Source organism: Pleurodeles waltl, chromosome 4_2, assembly GCF_031143425.1.
Source record: "Pleurodeles waltl isolate 20211129_DDA chromosome 4_2, aPleWal1.hap1.20221129, whole genome shotgun sequence".
NCBI classification, from domain to species: Eukaryota; Metazoa; Chordata; class Amphibia; order Caudata; family Salamandridae; genus Pleurodeles; species Pleurodeles waltl.
The window spans coordinates 108079173-108097716 of NC_090443.1; the positions used below are offsets into that span (position 1 = coordinate 108079173).

The window sequence follows — 18544 nt, forward strand, 5'->3', positions numbered from 1 at the left end:
TTTTAATTCATACGAATTTAATTCCCTGTCTACGTCATCCGTCCCATTGCATGGAATGTGCACCTGCACTTTTAAAAATGCTAAACATTGAAAAATAATCCTCTTTTCTTATTATTAATGGTTGTTTGAAGTACTATCAACAAAGATTTGTAAACACGATTCTTAAGGGTGATGGTGGCACGCAGGTATTATGAAAAGCATGCATAAAATATCATTTGCTTAACGATATAACATGGCAGCGGTTTGGAGGCAACATGGCCACAGAAGCATGTCAAAGTATATAACAAAACAAATATCTTATGTGGATGATATACGGTGAGTGTTATATCGTTGATATACGGTGAATGTTATATCGTTGATATACGGTGAGTGTTATATCGTTGATATACGGTGAATGTTATATCGTTGATATACGGTGAATGTTATATCGTTGATATACGGTGAATGTTATATCGTTGATATACGGTGAGTGTTATATCGTTGATATACGGTGACATTTTTAAAAACCTTGACAGTGATAAGGTGGTAAAATGAAAGAGAAGTTATCAGTGGAGAGTCACTAATAGGAAAGACAGCGTGGCTATGATATGGAGTAAAGCTGGACAAGAGCATTGGAATATATGGAAAACAAGCAAATTCAGCAGTATGGCTGCGTAACAACAGATAAAATAAGTGATAAAGAGGTCCTCATTACAAGTGGCTCGGCCTCCGGTGCGATCATTATTGCCTCTACTAAAATCCCATACCCCAGAAATTCAGAATTCTGGTCTGTACAGTAACAGGAGTTGCAGCCTGTTAAGAGGGTCAGAGTAGTACACATGAACTCGTGCAAGTAGAGGAAGGCCTATATGAAAACACAAATGAAAAAATATGTCAAACACATGACAAGAACACTACTTTAGGAGTACAGGAATATAGAAAGCAGCGTGTATGTTAGTGATGCGGGTGCAAGATGAAAGGAAATATTGTGGTCCAATAGGAAGACAAACAATTGGTATGGCGTTGAAAGGAAAGAATGTATGTCAATAGTAAGCCAAAATAATGAAAAACAAGCATTGGAAAACCTAATAAGTCTCGCCTTTGGGATTTAATAACTGTGCCAGAGGGTTTTGGCCAGGCTGTACAGTATCCATGATACTGTGCAATATAGCTAAAGTTTTTTTTTTTTTAAATTACACATACCACCACATAATTTTGTAGGTGTGCAACACGTATGTGTGTGTTCATATAATCACACAGGAAGTTTTTTTATATTTAGTTACTGATCCGAGCTAAGCAAAATAAGGACGCAGGTGGGCAGAGAAGAAAATTTGAGACTGAGAGCAGAGGGGGAAGTAACTCAGCGGACAGAAACAAGATGGAAAGAGCGGAGATGTACTCAGCGAGACAAAGCAACAGGTAGGAGTACAGACACACACGGTGAGATATAGCAACATAGACACGGGATGAGCACAGAGGTGCAGGGTAGGACAGAGCAATGAGAGGACAGGCAGGGTTGGGGGGAAGCACACGGCGAGACAGAGCAGCACAGAGATTGGGGGCACTGAACCATCGGAGAGACGGGGGAAGTGAAGGACATGAGGGCGGAAGCTGGAAAACACACACACTTTCTTATAATGTTTAATTAAAAAGAAAATAACACTAAAAGAAAGGGCAATGTAAGGACACAGTAATGCATATAGGCTCCAGGGGAAAGACAATTTGCGACACAGATGTAAAGCCCACAAAGCCCATCAAATAAGAATCAAGCAAATGAGAGTGACAGTGAGGTCAATCAATGGTAAACAATGGGTGGGATTTATGCCCACTGTAAGCAAACAAAATGTCTCTCAACAGACAGCACATACACCAACTAAAGCGGGTCATAAAAACTCAATAGTAGTGTTGAAAAAGGAAACAAAGCACGTAAGCGTGATGGCAGAATAAAGTTACAAGCAGTAGGAAATCCAGCATGTCTGGCTTGCCTGTAACACACGCTAGAGGCACAGGATGACATTAATCCATGCATACAAAATTGTGAAGCAGAAGGTGACTGTATCCTCAGGATCTGTGATTATACTTTCTGGCACAGTGTAAACATCCGCTAGATGATGCAGCTCTAATAGTGTAGAATTCAATAGCACCTCCAATACACATCTACTGCAGTCTGCAGCTACAGGCTAAGCAAAGCATATCTGTGGTACGGCACAATAATGAAAACAGCACATCAGTGGTATGAAAGAAACACAAACGTCCGTCGTACAGAAATAACGTGAAGAAGGCATCTAGGTTTTATGATATTAAAATAAAATGGAGCACTGAAATGGTGGTCTTGATTCTATACAACACTCATTGGACCTTAGTTGGTGGTCTCCTGCCTCGCACCAACAATAATAGACCAAATCCAGAAGATGGGAGCAGGAGACAAGAAAATCATGTGAGAGAAACTGGCTGGTAACACCACCACCACAATCACCACCACAGAAATGAATTGACTAATGGGATAAACACAGTGGCTGCTCGTCATTCATTGTAGTATAAGGCATTCCACTGAATCTTCAATCTGCCTATTAAGTCTAGCACTGGTCTGCTTTAAACCTTGCCTTAAAAATGGCCGATGAGCTAATGTCTTACATAAGGCATTCATTGTTGCATGCAGCACTATAAATCATCTCACAGCTTCCCTTAAATGGGTTCAAAACGTACGAGCGACGGCAGTGTCAAGGTTTGCTTAACATAGGGAAACGTGCTTTTACGAGAAATGCTCTCTTCTTAAAGCAGAAATAAGAAGAAACGCTCAATTCTGCACACATGCGTTTAGTTTAAAGGTGTATTTCCAAAGTAACATACTGTTCCACAACACAACCGGCAATATCGCTAATATAACCCCGTACGTCAAGGACACATACACCGACTTCATCCTAACATCCTAGGCCAACAATAATACTTTGAGTACAATAGCTCCCTTAGATATGCAAACTGAGGTCCTTTGGGGCTGAAAAATATTTCCATTAGTGATATTCGGCGCAGATTTCCTCTCCTCTGGCAGCTTTATATATGCGACTCTACTGATGCCCGCTTCTGTGTAATGTGCTCCAACTGCGCCTTCTCGGAGGTATCCAAGCTGATGTTGTATTTTGCCAAGATCTTCAAAATCGGGCAAAGTTTGAGCCACCACTGGTCCTTGGGAAGGCGGTGCCTGTAAAACAGAAATAAAATAATACGTTGATATTCCTTTTTCAACTTCATATCAGAAATGCCCTTCTCTTCCACGTATGTAAGATGGCCGGGTGGTTCCATGGATCGCTCGCCACAGAAAATGCGGTGATCTGGCCCTAAATTCGAATCCAAGTCAAAATGACTCGGCTTTCCATTGTTCCTTAGTTTGTAAATGTAATACTGTTAAACTGGGTAATAACAACTTCAGTTATTTACAGTGCTTAGGAACCACGAAAATGTGGCATGAGGCGCTATCTAAAAAACAAGAATTCCCATTATTATTCTGCTATGACTGAAGGGCCTCTGCCCTTTGTGAATCGGCCCGTATAATTTTCCTACTGACAGAAATCCATTTTTTCTATCATACTCTCCACAATAGAGGTTGTTCTCTGACACGGCATGTTTACTTTTCTAAAATTTCTGTTCACATTACTTCTTCCCACGACTTACAAACTTCACTACACATCTTGCGTACACACACCACCACCATGCGCGCCACTTATGGGTCGCAAGAGGTAGCAGCTGCCATCCCTGTCTTGCCCCTTGTAGCTGTGGCAATGGCGTTTCGAGCCTCGCCTAGCCTCAGGGCCTGCTAGGGTAGCACTAGAAGCAGAGAAAAACTCAGCTTCAGAGACCTATTTGCCCTTCAGAGCCCATGCAACTCCTCCTCTTAACCTTAGAAAGCAGATACATGCTCGCAGTGAATAGTGAACCTGCAAAGTGCACATGCTCAAAAGTTACTTGTTGGTAGCTTTTACTTTTAAAAATCTCCAATTCACTGCTAAAAGCTAAAACCTTGTAGCAGAGTGTCTGGAGTTCAAATATCAGGCCTGAGAAAGAGAAGCCTGAGCTGAGGGGTACGGAGGTAGTTGGGCGAGAGCGTCTTGGAGGGTTGGGAAATGCTGCTCATTCTCCTCACTCATGACCCTACTAAGAGGGGAAGTTGAACTCATAGGTAAAGGCTATGGGGGCTGAAGCAAAAGCACAAAAAGCACGATTCGTGCAAGGTGTGCAACAAGGGGAGCCGGAACAGCAAGTTGGGTGGAAAGGAGAAAGAAGAACCAAGGAGTTAAAAGGGAGAGATAAAACTGTTGAGAAGAAATGGAGAGGAAAAGGCAGAGGCCAGCAAAAGGAGAAAGGACGGTAGGTAAGAAAATGTGAGACCTGAGGCAATAATAAGAAAGGAGATGTCCAAAGGAGAGGGAAATGAAACAAGAGCATTGAGGAAGGAGAGAGGAAACTGGTTGCCAGAAGGAAAGAGGGTATGAAGAGGTGAGAAGTAAAAACACGGAGTAGGGAGATTAATAAAAATCGTTTAAAATGAAGAGATGAAAGGAATAAAAGGATGGGGAAGAGCTGTGGAGACAAGAACTGATGAAAAGAATGACTGACAGAACAAGGCAAGAGGGGACGGGTAGGAATGAGAATGGCAATCATTTGTCAATCAAGCAGCTAGCAAGTAGAACTTACTCTCACTTAGTCTGAGGTGTCAAATTAACCTCTTCAGTTTCAGGACACAAAGTACGACTATCGGGATTGCAAAATTGACATAATTTCCCTTTGTGTAATTTTGGCAATTCACACTTAATTTTAGCTGAAATGTGTCCTCACATCAATTTTAGCTGAAATGTGACCTCACTTCAATTTAAGCAAAGCACTGTGAACAACAGCTTCTCACATTGTGTACATCTGAGTTATATTTTTACCACAAAAGGAGTGTATTTACGAGAAGCGCCATAGTTTCGGGAAATTTATATAACAAGCAGAATGCAAAGCTCCTGAAATTACGTACATTATGCGAGTGGAACTTCAATTACACCCAGACCTAGTTATGGCCTGGCTGTTCACTATGTAGATACAAATGGTTGTGAGTTTTCTTACCAGGATGCCCTCGGGCAATTGCACATGCTAGAAATATTTTGAAATAAGGCCTGAGGAGCTTGAGCAAAAAGAGTGAAGTGTAGACGGAGGCCTGGGGGAGAATGAAAGAGAAAAGGCTGAGGATAATTGTTATATATAATGCTTGCTACCGCAACTTTAGTGGTTCAAGGGCTCATATAAGAAGTTTCTAATATCCATTTTATTGGAACTCAGTCACCAACAACCAGTGGATGAAGGACTAAGGCGGTCATTCCAACCGCCATGCGGTTACCGCCGAATGACCGCACCGCGGTCAAAAGACCGCGGCGGCCATTCTGGCTTTCCCACTGGGCCGGCGGGCGACCGCCAAAAGGCCGCCCGCCGGCCCAGCGGGAAAGCCCCAGCAACGATGAAGCCGGCTCCGAATGGAGCCGGCGGAGTTGCTGGTGTGCGACGGGTGCAGTGGCACCCGTCGCGATTTTCAGTGTCTGCTTTGCAAACACTGAAAATCATTATGGGGCCCTGTGAGGGGGCCCCACGACACCCGTTCCCGCCATCCAAATACCGCCAGGACCAGGATGGCGGGAAGGGGGTCGGAATCCCCATGGCGGTGCTGCAAGCAGCGCCACCATGGCGGATTCCTTGGGCCAGGGGTAAACCGGCGGGAAACCGCCGGTTGCCCTTTTCTGACCGCGGCTTTACCGCCGCGGTCAGAATGGCCCTGGAAGCACCGCCAGCCTGTTGGCGGTGCTTCCGTGGTCCCCGGCCCTGGCGGTAATGGACCGCCAGGGTCGGAATGACCCCCTACCTAAGTCATCCTTAATGGAAATGCTAGGAGTTGCAGGTAATGTCTGTATCTATGGGTATTTGTATATTGCAAAACAAGCTTGATGACCCAAAAGTCATGCTTAATGACCCAAAAGTAAACATGAGAATGAATGGCTGAAATGAAGGTAGGGGCTGATGGGAGAACAATAAAAGCAAGCAAAAGGGCCAGATTGACCAATTATTTCATAGTGCATTTCCCTGGGGTGGAGGGAGCCAGGGGAGGCCAAGTTTTGAATGTGTTGCCTCAAGGTATTTAGGCATGCTAGAGAACATTCATCTTTTTTCCTTGCTCTTATGTTGGGACCTATAGGTAAATGTATTCCTTTTTGGCATAATCACACCCATTTCTCTGGCACAATGCTGCTGGTATTTTGACTTTGTGCACGGTGACTCTGCAAACCAGGCTGCAGTGCATGTGCACCGACCCCTAAAAGGTGATTAATTTGACTACACTCTTAATTGGTCAATTCAACTTAACTATAAGTCCTTAGTACATGGTACCAAGTGTACCTATGGCCTGCACGCTAGATGTCACTATTGACCTGCAATACCTATTGTGCTACCACAAAAATGACAATGCAAAGCATGTCTCCAGGCTTGTCCCAGCACACAGTGTTTAGTTTTAAACTGCCTTTTCGACCTGGCAAAAAAGCCTTTGCCAGCCCTAAACTTGAGTTTTGATACTTATTAGTCACTCTTAAGGCAGGCCCTAAATTCTTATAAGGGAGCGAGCATGATATTTAAAAAGTAGGACATGTATATTTTACGTTTTACATGTCCTGCTGGTGAAAAACCGCAAAAGTTGTTTTCACTGTGGCAAGACTAACTCTCCCATACCAAAGTACTGGGATACATTATATCACTTTATATTGCCTAGCTCCAGTTTGGGAGTAGCTAGAAAAATGATGAATTTCATTTTAACAGTAATTTAATATTACTATTTTTACATTTACATATTTGAAAAGTTGCTATTTCCCTGCCTGAGACAAATATACCTTTATGTCAGTGTTCACTGTTACCCAGGAGCTGAATGTTTCCCTGATTAGGTGTGAAGTGTCTTTGAGAGCTGAGATAACGTGAGAGGGATCGGCCGTCCTTTGACAGGATGGCCATCTGGGCCTCCAAAGGATGCCTACCCTGTCACTGGCAAATGTAGGTAACACCTGGGCTTGCCTCCTCTATTGTCCACCAGCCAGCCAGACACCTCTCCCAGTGGGAGAGGAGCTGCCCCCAGAGATGGATTTGAGTGACCACGGGGGAGAGCTTGCTCATTTCCCTAACCACAAGTCTAAAGTGGGCACAGGTTCTCTGCACAAGGAAGAAAAAGGTTTTTAGATCTTGATTCTAGGTAGAGAGGGGCACCGAGGGATAGTTTACAGTAAAACAGTGCTGCAAAGGTTGGTTGGGTCACTCCTGGGAACTTTTAGCCCATTGGTTAGGGAGTTGCAAGGAGTTTCCCTCATCCACAGGCTAGCCCTAGGCATAAATGTAGCACACCCTACCCTACTCAGAACACTACTGGACTTGTGGCAAAGAGAAGGACTGCACCTGTTGTTGTGATACATGAGGAGAACTCTAAGGGGTGGACCAGCTCCCATTTGTACACAGGACAAAGAAGAGGTCAGCTGGCTGGCTGACCTCCTGTTAAGCTAGAGGCGCATAAAAGCTGCAAGAAGCCCACTTTACTTATTACTCCAGTTGAGCAGTTTCAGCATGACCAGCTCTAGACCCTACTGGTAGTTTCTGTTGGAGACCGTCCTGGCCCTCACGTGTTGTTTTTGAGGTCCTGGAGCCCCTGGCTGGTTTTAAAGGGTACTACCTCTGCCCAAATTGCTAACGCTGGGACTTAGAAAATGTTTGCCATCTTTCTGCCTAGAGACCCAGCAGAGACTGGGATTGCGATGAATCTCCAGTCGGCCTGAACTTGCTGTTTTGCCTTGCTGAAGGAAATCTGACTTCCAGAAATGCGTTTAAATGCAAACGTGGAGGGCTTCATGTGGAGCGACGCCGAGCAGCACCCGATTTACGTCAAGGCCTTCCTGGGCACAGACTTCAGTCTACAGCAGCCCAGAGCTTTTTTGCCTTTGTCGACAACCACATCAGGACCCTGCTCTGCAGCAACCTACCATCGTCGAATCCTGGAGCTTGCCCCACCGACGACTCGTCGTTGTCAACCACTTTTTCCTCTGATAATCGTTTCTAAGTCAGAAGGTGACTCTTTGACCGAAACAACCATGGTCCTAGTATCCCTCCCGCTCCATCCAGTCGGCGTTAAACCGTACCTTTGTCCCAGTCAAGTGCTTTGCACTTTTTGGTGCTATTTTTATTTTAGCATTAATTTCTCTGATTCTCCTTATTGGAGTTTTATCCATTTTTTTGAAATTTTATTCAATAAAATATTCCCTGTTTTTATAAATTGGAGTAGGATTTTTATTGTGTAGTGTTTTCAATTTCTTAAGTATTTTGCTGCTTGTAAATGTTTTACACATTTTCTTAAGATACGCCTGTTTGCCATGTGCCTTAGCTACGAGGGATTGAGCTCCGATTTCAATTACTGAAACCTTTACAGGGCCTAAAAAGAATAGTGACCTTTTTACTTATGGTGGATTACTGTCCACCCGAACTCTTAATCCACTTTCTCACAGGACGCACGTAGCCACACAGCAGTACTCACCATCGGACGTTTTGTATGGTGCTTCAGTATATAAATGGCCTCTGGGAAAGAAAAAGCTAAGGAAAATGATACAGGCGAGGACTTATGATACCATAAATCCTCGCCTGTTTCATTTTTATCTGTGTTTCTTTCTTTTATCTGTGTAATTATTTTTATTATTATTTTTATCTGTGTGACTTTCTTGGTATGTTATTAATCCTTCACTTATTGAAGATTTTTTCAAGACTTTAGTGGTATATCTTCCTGTGGTGTAACCAGGATAAAAGGTCATTTGAGATCTCTTCCTGTGATGTCATCGGGTCCAAGGGCATGAGATGTCAGTTTTGCTACCCCAATGATTTTGATGAATTGTCCATCATGGTTGCCACCCACTCTGTACCAATCAAACAAGGAGGAGGGAAGACATGTCTGGGGCGGTGCTGTTTCTTGTGATCCACGTGATTTGCACTGATGTTCTAATTTGTATATTTACACGTAGTTATTTGTGTTATTTTGCCCAATAATTTTTGCAGTGGTGTTTTGTAGTAGCAAAAATGTATGTTTACACAGGAGTTTATGTTCTGAACTGAGGGTGTTGTTAATCGATTGCCCACTTCTGAAGGCCGTCCGGATTCATCACCTCCACCCGTCAGCAGTAAGGCAGTGGCGCAGTGCAGCATGGCACAATACTTACTCAAAATCAGTTTGATCTTTGAGATCAGTCAGCGGCTGGAAAACCAGGCTTCGTTTGCGCATCCCGAGCAGACAAGCTGAGTCGGAGGTATTGGCGAATATGCGGCCTGAAAGATAGACGTCAGTGAGACAGAACATCAATACTGTGTTCTGATGCTTCTGTGAAGACACTCAGAGAATGTTAATGTACCGACATTCTTACCGTGTCTGGAGCACTCCTTAATTTTCCCTGTAATCCAAGTTATGGCTTTTGCGCTCATTTTGGTGCCAAAGTTTCGGTCAAATGGAGTGGGCGTTCCACCCTGTGTCACAGAGAGCAGGAATTATAGGTTTTATTTATTTTAAACAGGTATTATGTGGGAAAGGGTGCATGGTACATATGCAAGTACAAACAGACTTCATAAACAAAATGAGGGCTGCAAGTGCCAGTCGACAAGGTGTTCACATTAAGAGTATGCCCTTAAAGATCCCTTAACCCATGAACTTCAATGACGCATTAGAGTCCTGTCTTACTACCCAAGGTTGTACACTATATTTTAAAGATTTTTTCTTCTGGGCAACCTTGTCTGCCCCACACCCTTATCGGGTGTCACTTTGGAACATGCATTGCCCGTTTGACCAACTGGTTTAGAATATTGCCAATCCGTTTACAGGAGGCTGCCGCAGAGAAAAAACGAAAAAAAATACATAAATGCAACTTTAGCATAAACTAAAAATAACCCCCGTCTGGGATTTTGCTCACTATTCAAGATAACCATGATGTATACAATAAAGGTAAAGTTACTGAAAATCCTGAACGGATCCAGCACGTATGCGCCAATATTGGACACCCTGGTGATAAAATCCTGCCTCACCGTTGAGAAGTACAGGGCTGTCAAAGTGTCACGTCAGACGTGGGTAGCTAATCGAGTCCCAGTTTTCCACTTTTTGTTTTGGTACTAGCTTTTTCCCCAGCTATAAATGAAACACTACTATGCATAGGAAATAAGCACATTCAAAGCCATTAGGTCTCGCCTGTGCGAGAGCTATTGGCTTTGGCAATGTGTTTTAGCCATGTTGTACACCAGCGTGGCTGCAGTTCAGCATGGCTACAAGTTAGTGCAGAGGTCTTCAAACTTTTTAATGCCGCGTCCCCCCCAGTTGAAAAATAAAAATCATTAGGCCCCCCTCAGAATTTTTCACAATTATTTTATAAACATGGCAATATTTAAATATGTCTAAACCTATTTAAACATTGCAGTTAAGTACTGTTACCTTTTTAAAACTGCAATAACATGCTTCTTATTAAAACAGAGGCCTGTTATTTGTATAATATTTATTTTGGCCAGAGTCTGGGGCCCCCCCTGGGATCACTTGAGGCCCCCCTAGGGGGGCCTGCCCCCCAGTTTGAAGACCTCTGAGTTAGTGGTATGCGGTGAGGTGGGGCAGATTGGGGTAGACTGTAGTGGAGTAGATTGGGGTAGACTGGAATGGAGTAGAGTGGGGAAGATTGGGTTGAGTGGGGTAGATTGGGGTGGAATAGGGTGAGGTAGAGTGGGGTAGATAGGGGTAGGTATATTGGCGTGGGGTGGGCTGCAGTGGGGTAGATTAGAGTGGGTTAGATTTGAGTGGATTGGGGTGGAGTAGCGTAGAATGGAGTGGACCAGGGTAGATTGGACTGGGATAGGTTGGGGTAAACTGGAGTGGACTGGGGTAGTTTGGAGTGGGGTAGAGTGGGGCAGAGTTGCTTGGGTTAGACTGGAGTGCAGTGGGGTAGACTGGGGAAGAGTGAAGTGGGGTAGACTGGGGTGGAGTTGAGTGGAGTGGGGGTAGACTAGAGTGGGGTAGTTTGGAGTGGGGTTGATTGGAGTAAATTAGAGCGGGACATAGTGAGGTTGGGCAGTTCAGGATGGGGTGGATTGAAGTAGGGTGGAGTGGGGTAAAGTGGGGTAGACTGGGGTAGATTGGAGTGGAGTAGTTTGGGGTATTTTGAAGTGGGATAGATTGGAGGAAGGTAGACTGGAGAGGGGTGGATTGTTGTGGAGTGATTTAGACTGGAGTGAAATGAGGTAGATTTAAGTGGAGTAGGGTAGATTGGGATGGAGTAGAGTGGAGTGGAGTGGGGTAGATCAGGGTAGATTGGAGTGGGTTAAATTAGAGTGAAGTAGCATAGAATGGAGTGAGGTAGATGGGAGTGGAGTAGGGTAGATGGGCTGGAGTGGGGTAGATTGGAGTGGGGTGGAATGTGGTAGATTGGACTGGAGTAGATTGGGGCAGAGAGGAGCAGAGTGGGGTAGACTAGAGCAGACTGAGGCACACTGGAATGGATTGGCTTGGGGTAGATTGGAGTGGGGTAAAATGGGGTAGAGTGGGGTAAATTGGAAGGTGGTCGACTGTGGCACATTGGAGTAGGGTAAAGTGGAGTGGGGTAGATTGGAGTGGAGGTGGGTAGATTGTAGTGGAATAGATTCTATTGGGGTGGGGTAAACTGGAAATCAGTAGGGTAGATTGGGGTGGAGTGGGGAGATTGGAGTGGAGTCAGTAGATATGAGTGTGGTAGACTAGGGTAGAGTGAAGTGGGGTAGATTGGAGTGGAGTAGGGCTGGGTTGATTGAGTGGAGTGTGGTAGATTGGCTTAGATTGAGTGGAGAGGGGTAGACTGGAGTGGGGTGGGGTAGATTGGATCATAGTGGGTTAGGGTAGAGTGGAGTGGGGTAGACGAGAGTGGTGTGGGGTAGTTTTGAGTGGGCAAGTTAGATTGGAGTGGGGTACAGTAGGGTGGGGTACACTGGAGTGGAGTCGGGTAGGATGTGGTAGATTGGAATGTGGTGAATTGGGGTGGATTGGTTAGGTAGACTGGGTTAGATCGGAGTGGGATAGATGGGACTGGAGTCCGGGGGTAGATTGTGGTAGATTACAATGTGGTAGATTGTGGTTGGTTGGAGTGGTATAGATTGGTAGACTGGAGTGGGTTAGATTGGAGTTAAGTGGGATACACTGGAGTGGGGTAGACTGGAGCTGAGTGGGTTAGATTAGGGGTGGAGTGGGGTGGACCAGGGTAGACTGGAGTAGGTTAACATGGGATACATTGGAGTGGAGTAGGGTAAATTGGAGTGAGGTGGATTGTGGTAGACAGAAGTGGATTAGAATGGTGTGGGGTAGACTGGAGTGGTGCAGATCTGAAATGCATGGATTGGCTGTAAAAGTCTACTGTTCCCTTTCAGTCCTTTTCTTATGTTTTTTTTTTTTTTTAAATCTGTTTATTAAACATTATGCGCACACAACAACATGTTTAGTCATTGATAATTTTTCAAATTGTTTACACGCATTTATAAGTCACTACAGCGCGGTTGCGCGATACAGTTCCGAGAACACCATTGAAAATTATGCAACTAATTAATTAACTAAGGTCACAGCTAAACACCGCTGGTATTATTCCTAATGCTGGATACACCAACCCCGGAAGGTGGGATGAAGTAGAGAGAAGATCTGATTATTGTGCTTGGAGATCGGGGCAACATAGTTGAGATGTTGGTTGTGAGGTATAATAGGGCGTAGGGCCATTTTAGGGATAAACAAAGCAAAGCATATAGTGCGTGGAGGCGTGGTCCCTGCGTGAGTATCCAAAAGTGCCGCCACATGCTGTTAGGAGGGGGTTAATGTACAGAAAGATTGTGGGCGGGAGGTTTGAGGGTACCCCACTATAATTATTAAACCGGAGGGTGATGTCTTTGCCGTTGTTATTTTATTTTATTTCAATTGTTAAGGGGGGTATGTATCATCCCTGTTTTCAATCGCTACCACGAAAGTGTCCCAGACTTCGGGGCCATCCTGTAGTAGGCCCTTGCATTGCAGTAAACGTAATGTCTGAGCTTCGGCTTGTGAGCGGCTGTGCAAGTCACGAAGCCAGGCAGAATGAGATGGTGCGTGTGGGGTTTTCCAGTGCGTGGCTATTAGGCGTTTGAAGACAACAAATGCCAAATCAATAAATCTGTGCAGATGTTTATCGCCTTTGGCGCGTTGACGTATGCCAAGTAAACATGAGTCAGGGGCAGGCAACAGAGTGTGAGATGCAATGTCTGCTGTGGTATTTGTGACCCGATGCCAGGCTGAGTTTATGGGGTGACAGCTCCAGACCATGTGATAGAAATCTGCTGCCGGGGTAGCACATCTAGGGCATGTCGGGTTTGCATTCGGGTATATTCTTTGGATGCGGGCCGGAGATAAATATGCCTGGTGAATATAATTGAATTGGGTGTAACGCAACCGGGGGTTGCGGGATATTGACTTAATCGTTGTAAGAGCCGCAGTCCATGTTTTTTGTGACAGTGGTGTAGGGAGGACAGAGTCCCACCGTGCTTTAGCGAGCGGTACCGCGGAGCAGACCTCCGCCATCAGTACCGCGTATAATTTAGTTATGATGCCTTTTGCGCTACCCATGGTAAGAAAAACAGTAAGTAGTTGGGATTCGGGAGGTTCATTATTGCCGGATCCCCAGAGGTTGTTAAGTAGTCGTTTAATAGCGTTGTACGTCAGGAAGGCTTCTGTGTGCATAACCCCAGCTGCCACTAGGTCCGCGAGGGTGCGTAATTTAGAGCTCGAGTAGCAGTCGCCTACGTTTAGAGTACTTATGTCCCGCGTATCGTGGTTTAATGATAATGCTTGGGTGTTCGGTAGCTGGAGCAGCGGTAACAGAGGAGAGTAAGGGGATACAGAGGTCTTACTTTTAACGTATCTGCGCCAACAGAAGCGAGCTGCCTCTAGCAATATACGTTTTGAGGGTAGGCAGTTAGGACCAGATAAGAGTGAGGACAGCAATGTTTGCGGGGCCAAATATGTCTGCAGCATTATACATTCAGGGGAGGGGGTCTCTTTGAGCCATGTAGACACCCATAGCAGCTGAGAAGCTGCATAATATCTCTTGAAGTTGGGCATGCCCAAGCCCCCCGCCTCTTGCGGGTATTGTGTCGTGGCTAACGCTACTCTGCGTCTGTCTCCGCCCCAGAGTAAGTCAGTTAATAATGAGTGCAGTTTTTTAAAGAACGCCCGCGGCAGACACAGCGGCAGGGCAGTAAAAAAATATAAAAACCTTGGAAGGATGAGCATTTTAGCTATTGCTACTCGACCCATGGGAGATAAGGGGAGCGAGCCCCAGAATGACATTGAGCTGCGAGTAGAGCTGAGTGCTCTATCAATATTGCCTTCTTTCAGGTCAGCAATGGAGTGATAGATTTGGATCCCGAGATACTTAAAGGTATTGTGTGACCATGGGAGTTGATATTGCGGTAGTGTTATGTGAAGGTCTGTTGGTATGGGGGTGAGAGGGTCCTTTTCTTATGTTTGATGTCAAGTTGTTGTTATATTCCTAATGCCTACACTTCTAATGCAACAACAGCTGGTCTCTGAAGGGAGATAGCTTTGGGGAGCAACATTGGTAATAATTTGTACTTCAATTCTGAGCCATTGTGCTTGGCTATGAGACCTTGGTGTCTCCCTAATGGATTTAGGGTACGAGAAGGAACACAAGTCTCATTTGCTTGCCTCATTACTTGAGCTCTTAAAGCAGATGGAGCGATGGGCTGTCACAGGCACCTGTCTGCCTCTGCAAGGATTAAACCCCAAATATTTCTCAGACGACACAGTGAAAAACATCGTGGAGAAACGCTGAAATAAAATTATTACTGAAATTAAAACAGAAAACAGAGCGAGCGCTGAATTCCAGTGTTTATGCAGAAAAAAGGAACTTGCATCGCCATGGGTGTTTCTTGGCTCCAATGTGAAAGTTGAGATGAGTGTTCATGACGGGAACGCTGCAGAAAGGAGGATTCCCAAGGGGGTCTGAAAATGTGTGGAAGGGTCGATTTTGCACCAAAGGGATGGTGTTTTGCTTCCCTCATATTTCTTCTTTGCTGCATTCCTTTCGCATCTCACTACATGAAAAATTTACTAGTACAAGTAGGGCTAGATGGCATTCAGTACAGAAGGACCCATCTACGTGTCACTGCAATTTCCCATATCCAGATTCAGTGAACATGGATGTACTTCAGCTTGCCTTGTGTCAATAAATACAGCTTTACACGAATGGCCAAAGAATATTCTAGTATGAATTTGCTTTTGCTGTTACATACGAAGGTAATTTCTGGTTTGATAGCACTGTTTCAATGTATCAAAGATTTCAGTATTTTGGCATCATTTAAATACCTTATTAAAAAAAAGTCAAATCATTGTTGAGAATTTCTACTAAATGAAACAGACACAACATCAGTTTTTAAACTACTGTCTCTTTCTTCACGTGATTAATTATTCAACAGGGACTGCAAACTTAATGTGGTGGCTATTTAAAACACATTGGAAACTGCAGATAACTGACCGAAAATCAACTTAGCTATCTTTATTGAAAACAGTCAAACTCTAGAAAGAAAAGCAGAAAAACAATGTAACTAATTGTTGTGTGGAGTGGTAAAGCAGAGGTGTTCTGTGAAATAAAAGTAAACAACGGGGGTATCATCATCAATCAATCAATCAATCAAAGGCATTTGTATAGCGCACTGCTCACCCGGAGGGTCTCAAGGCGCTGGGGGGGGGGGGGGAACGCTACTGCTCGAACAGCCAGGTCTTGAGTTGCTTCCTGAAGGCGAGATGGTCTTGCATTGTCCGGAGGTGGATGGGGAGGGAGTTCCATGTCTTGGCTGCCAGGTAGGAGAAGGATCTTCCTCCGGCGGTGGCTCTGCGGATGCGGGGGACGGTGGCGAGAGCAAGGCTGGCGGAGCGGAGCTGGCGGGTGGGCTTGTGGAAGGTCAGGCGGCTGTTGAGGAACTTGGGGCCCAGGTCGTGGAGGGCCTTGTGTGCGTGGGTGAGGAGTCGGAACGTGATTCTTTTGTTGACGGGGAGCCAGTGCAGGTCTCTCAGGTGTTCGGAGATGTGGCTGTGTCGGGGGATGTCCAGGATGAGTCGTGCTGAGGCGTTCTGGATCCGTTGGAGTTTCTTCTGGAGTTTGGCGGCGGTGCCGGCATAGAGGGCGTTCCCGTAGTCCAGCCGACTGGTGACGAGGGCCTGGGTGACCGTCTTCCTGGTCTCGGTGGGGATCCACCGGAAGATCTTTCGAAGCATGCGCAGGGTGTTGAAGCATGAAGATGAGACGGCGTTGACTTGTCTGGTCATCGAGAGGGAGGAGTCCAGGATGAAGCCTAGGTTGCGAGCGTGGTCCGTTGGCGTGGGGGTGGCTTCCAGGGCGGGGGGCCACCAGGAGTCGTCCCAGGCGGATGGTGATGATCCCAGGATGAGGACCTCCGTCTTGTCTGAGTTCAGTTTCAGGCGGCTGTTCTTCATCCATTCGGCGACGTCTTTCATCCCTTCGTGTAGGCTGGCTCTGGCGGCGTCCGGGTCGCTGGTGAGGGAGAGGATCAGCTGGGTGTCGTCGGCGTAGGTGATGATCTTGAGGTTGTGTTGACGTGCGATGGTTGCGAGGGGGCTCATATAGACATTGAAGAGGGTGGGGCTGAGCGATGACCCTTGTGGAACTCCGCAGATGACTTCGGTGGCCGCTGACCGGAACGGGGGGAGGCGGACTCTCTGGGTTCTTCCGGCGAGGAATGAGGTGATCCACTCCAGGGCCTTCTCCTGGATGCCGGTGTTGTTCAGGCGCTGTACCAGGGTGCGGTGGCAGACAGTGTCGAACGCTGCGGAGAGGTCCAGGAGGATGAGGGCCGCAGTTTCCCCATTGTCCATTAGGGATCTGATGTCGTCTGTGGCTGCGATGAGGGCGGTCTCCGTGCTGTGGTTGGCTCGGAAGCCGGATTGCGAGTGGTCGAGGGATCCGTTGGTCTCGAGGAAGGCAGCTTGCTGTCTGTTGACGGTCTTCTCGATGACTTTGGCAGGAAACGGGAGGAGCGAGATGGGGCGGTAGTTCTTGAGGTCGGAGGGGTCTGCAGTTGGTTTCTTCAGCAGGGCACTGATCTCGGCGTGTTTCCAGCACTCCGGGAAGGTGGCGGTGTTGAAGGAGGCGTTGACGATGTCACGGAGGTGGGGTGCGATGATGTGGTCGGCCGTGTTGAAGATGTGGTGTGGGCAGGGGTCCGTAGGGGATCCGGAGTGGATGGTGTTCATTGTGCGTGTTGTGTCTTCGGTGCTGACTGGGGTCCAGGTGCGGAGGGTGGCGGTGGGGGGCATCGGTTCGGTGGTGGGGTTTGTGGTTGGTGGGCCGAAGCTGTTGTGGATGTTGGCGATCTTGTCGTGGAAGAAGGCTGCGAGGGAGTCGCAGAGGTCTTGCGAGGGAGTGATGTCATTGTTTCCGGCGTCGGGGTTGGAGAGCTCTTTGACGATGCTGAAGAGTTCCTTGCTGTTGTGGGTGTTGTTGTCCAGTCGTTCCTTGAAGGCTGTCTTCTTTGTGGCGCGGATCAGTTGGTGGTGTTTGCGGGTGGCGTGTTTGAGGGCCGTCATGTTGTCTGTGGTCTGGTTGGTGCGCCAGGTGTTCTCCAGGGAGCGGCAGTTCTTCTTGGAGGTGATGAGCTCGTCGGTGAACCAGGAGGCTTTCTTGCTGCTGCGTCTGCTGGGGGGGGTTCTTCTTCAGTGGTGCGAGGGCGTCTGCGCAGTTGGTGATCCACTGTGTGAGGTTGTTGGCGGCTTCGTTGGGGTCCGTTGAGCTGGTGGGGGGGTTCTGGCTGAGGAAGGTGGTGAGCTGGTCGCCGGTGATCTTGTTCCAGCTCCTGCGGGGGGTTTGTTGAGGGTGGTGGTGGGTCGTCGTTTTACTGAAGCTGAAGTGGACGCAGCTGTGGTCAGTCCACTGGAGATTGGTGGAGTGGCTGAAGGTGACATATTTGCTGGATGAGAAGACTGGGTCAAGCGTGTGGCCGGCGTGGTAGGTAGGGGTGGTTACCAGTTGCTTGAGTCCGAGGTTGGCCAGGTTGTCCAGTAGAGCAGTGGTGTTGCGGTCCTTGTCGTCCTCCAGGTGGAAGTTGAGGTCCCCCAGGAGGATGTAGTCGGTGGAATTGATGGCGTGGGGGCTGACGAAGTCTGTGATGTCTTCGCTGAACTGTGTGCGTGGTCCCGGTGGTCTGTAGATGAGGGTGCCTCTGAGCGTGGTCTTGGGGTTGGTGTGTATCTGGAAGTGGAGGTGTTCGGCGGAGGTGAAGGTGTCATCGGAGTTGGTCGTGATGCGGATGGTGTTCTTGTGGATGATGGCGATGCCTCCTCCTGTCTGGTTGACGCGGTCCCTCCTGGTGATTTTGTAGCCTTCTGGGACGGCGATGGCGACGTCGGGTGCTGAGGAGGCGTTCATCCAGGTTTCCGTCAGGAAGGCGATGTCTGGTGCTGTCGAGTCGAGGAGGTTCCAGA

The 18544-nt window shown here is 46.8% G+C and overlaps 1 protein-coding gene across 3 annotated transcripts in view; it reads right to left on the reverse strand.

The window, feature by feature from the left end:
* Positions 1–2780: 2780 nt before the first annotated feature.
* LOC138292322 (ATP-dependent 6-phosphofructokinase, muscle type-like) overlaps positions 2781–18544 on the reverse strand; it is a 227795-nt gene continuing 212031 nt past the window's right edge. For 2 of the 3 annotated variants that reach the window (XM_069230869.1, XM_069230871.1), the window contains 3 exons: positions 9435–9534; positions 9234–9339; positions 2905–3178 (listed from right to left, as the gene is read on the reverse strand). In XM_069230869.1, coding sequence (XP_069086970.1) covers positions 3031–3178; positions 9234–9339; positions 9435–9534 — 354 coding nt within the window. In that variant the 3' untranslated portion in view covers positions 2905–3030. Of the gene's footprint in view, positions 3179–9233; positions 9340–9434; positions 9535–18544 lie in introns of all 3 variants that reach the window. The other variant, XM_069230870.1, reaches the window with a different exon arrangement.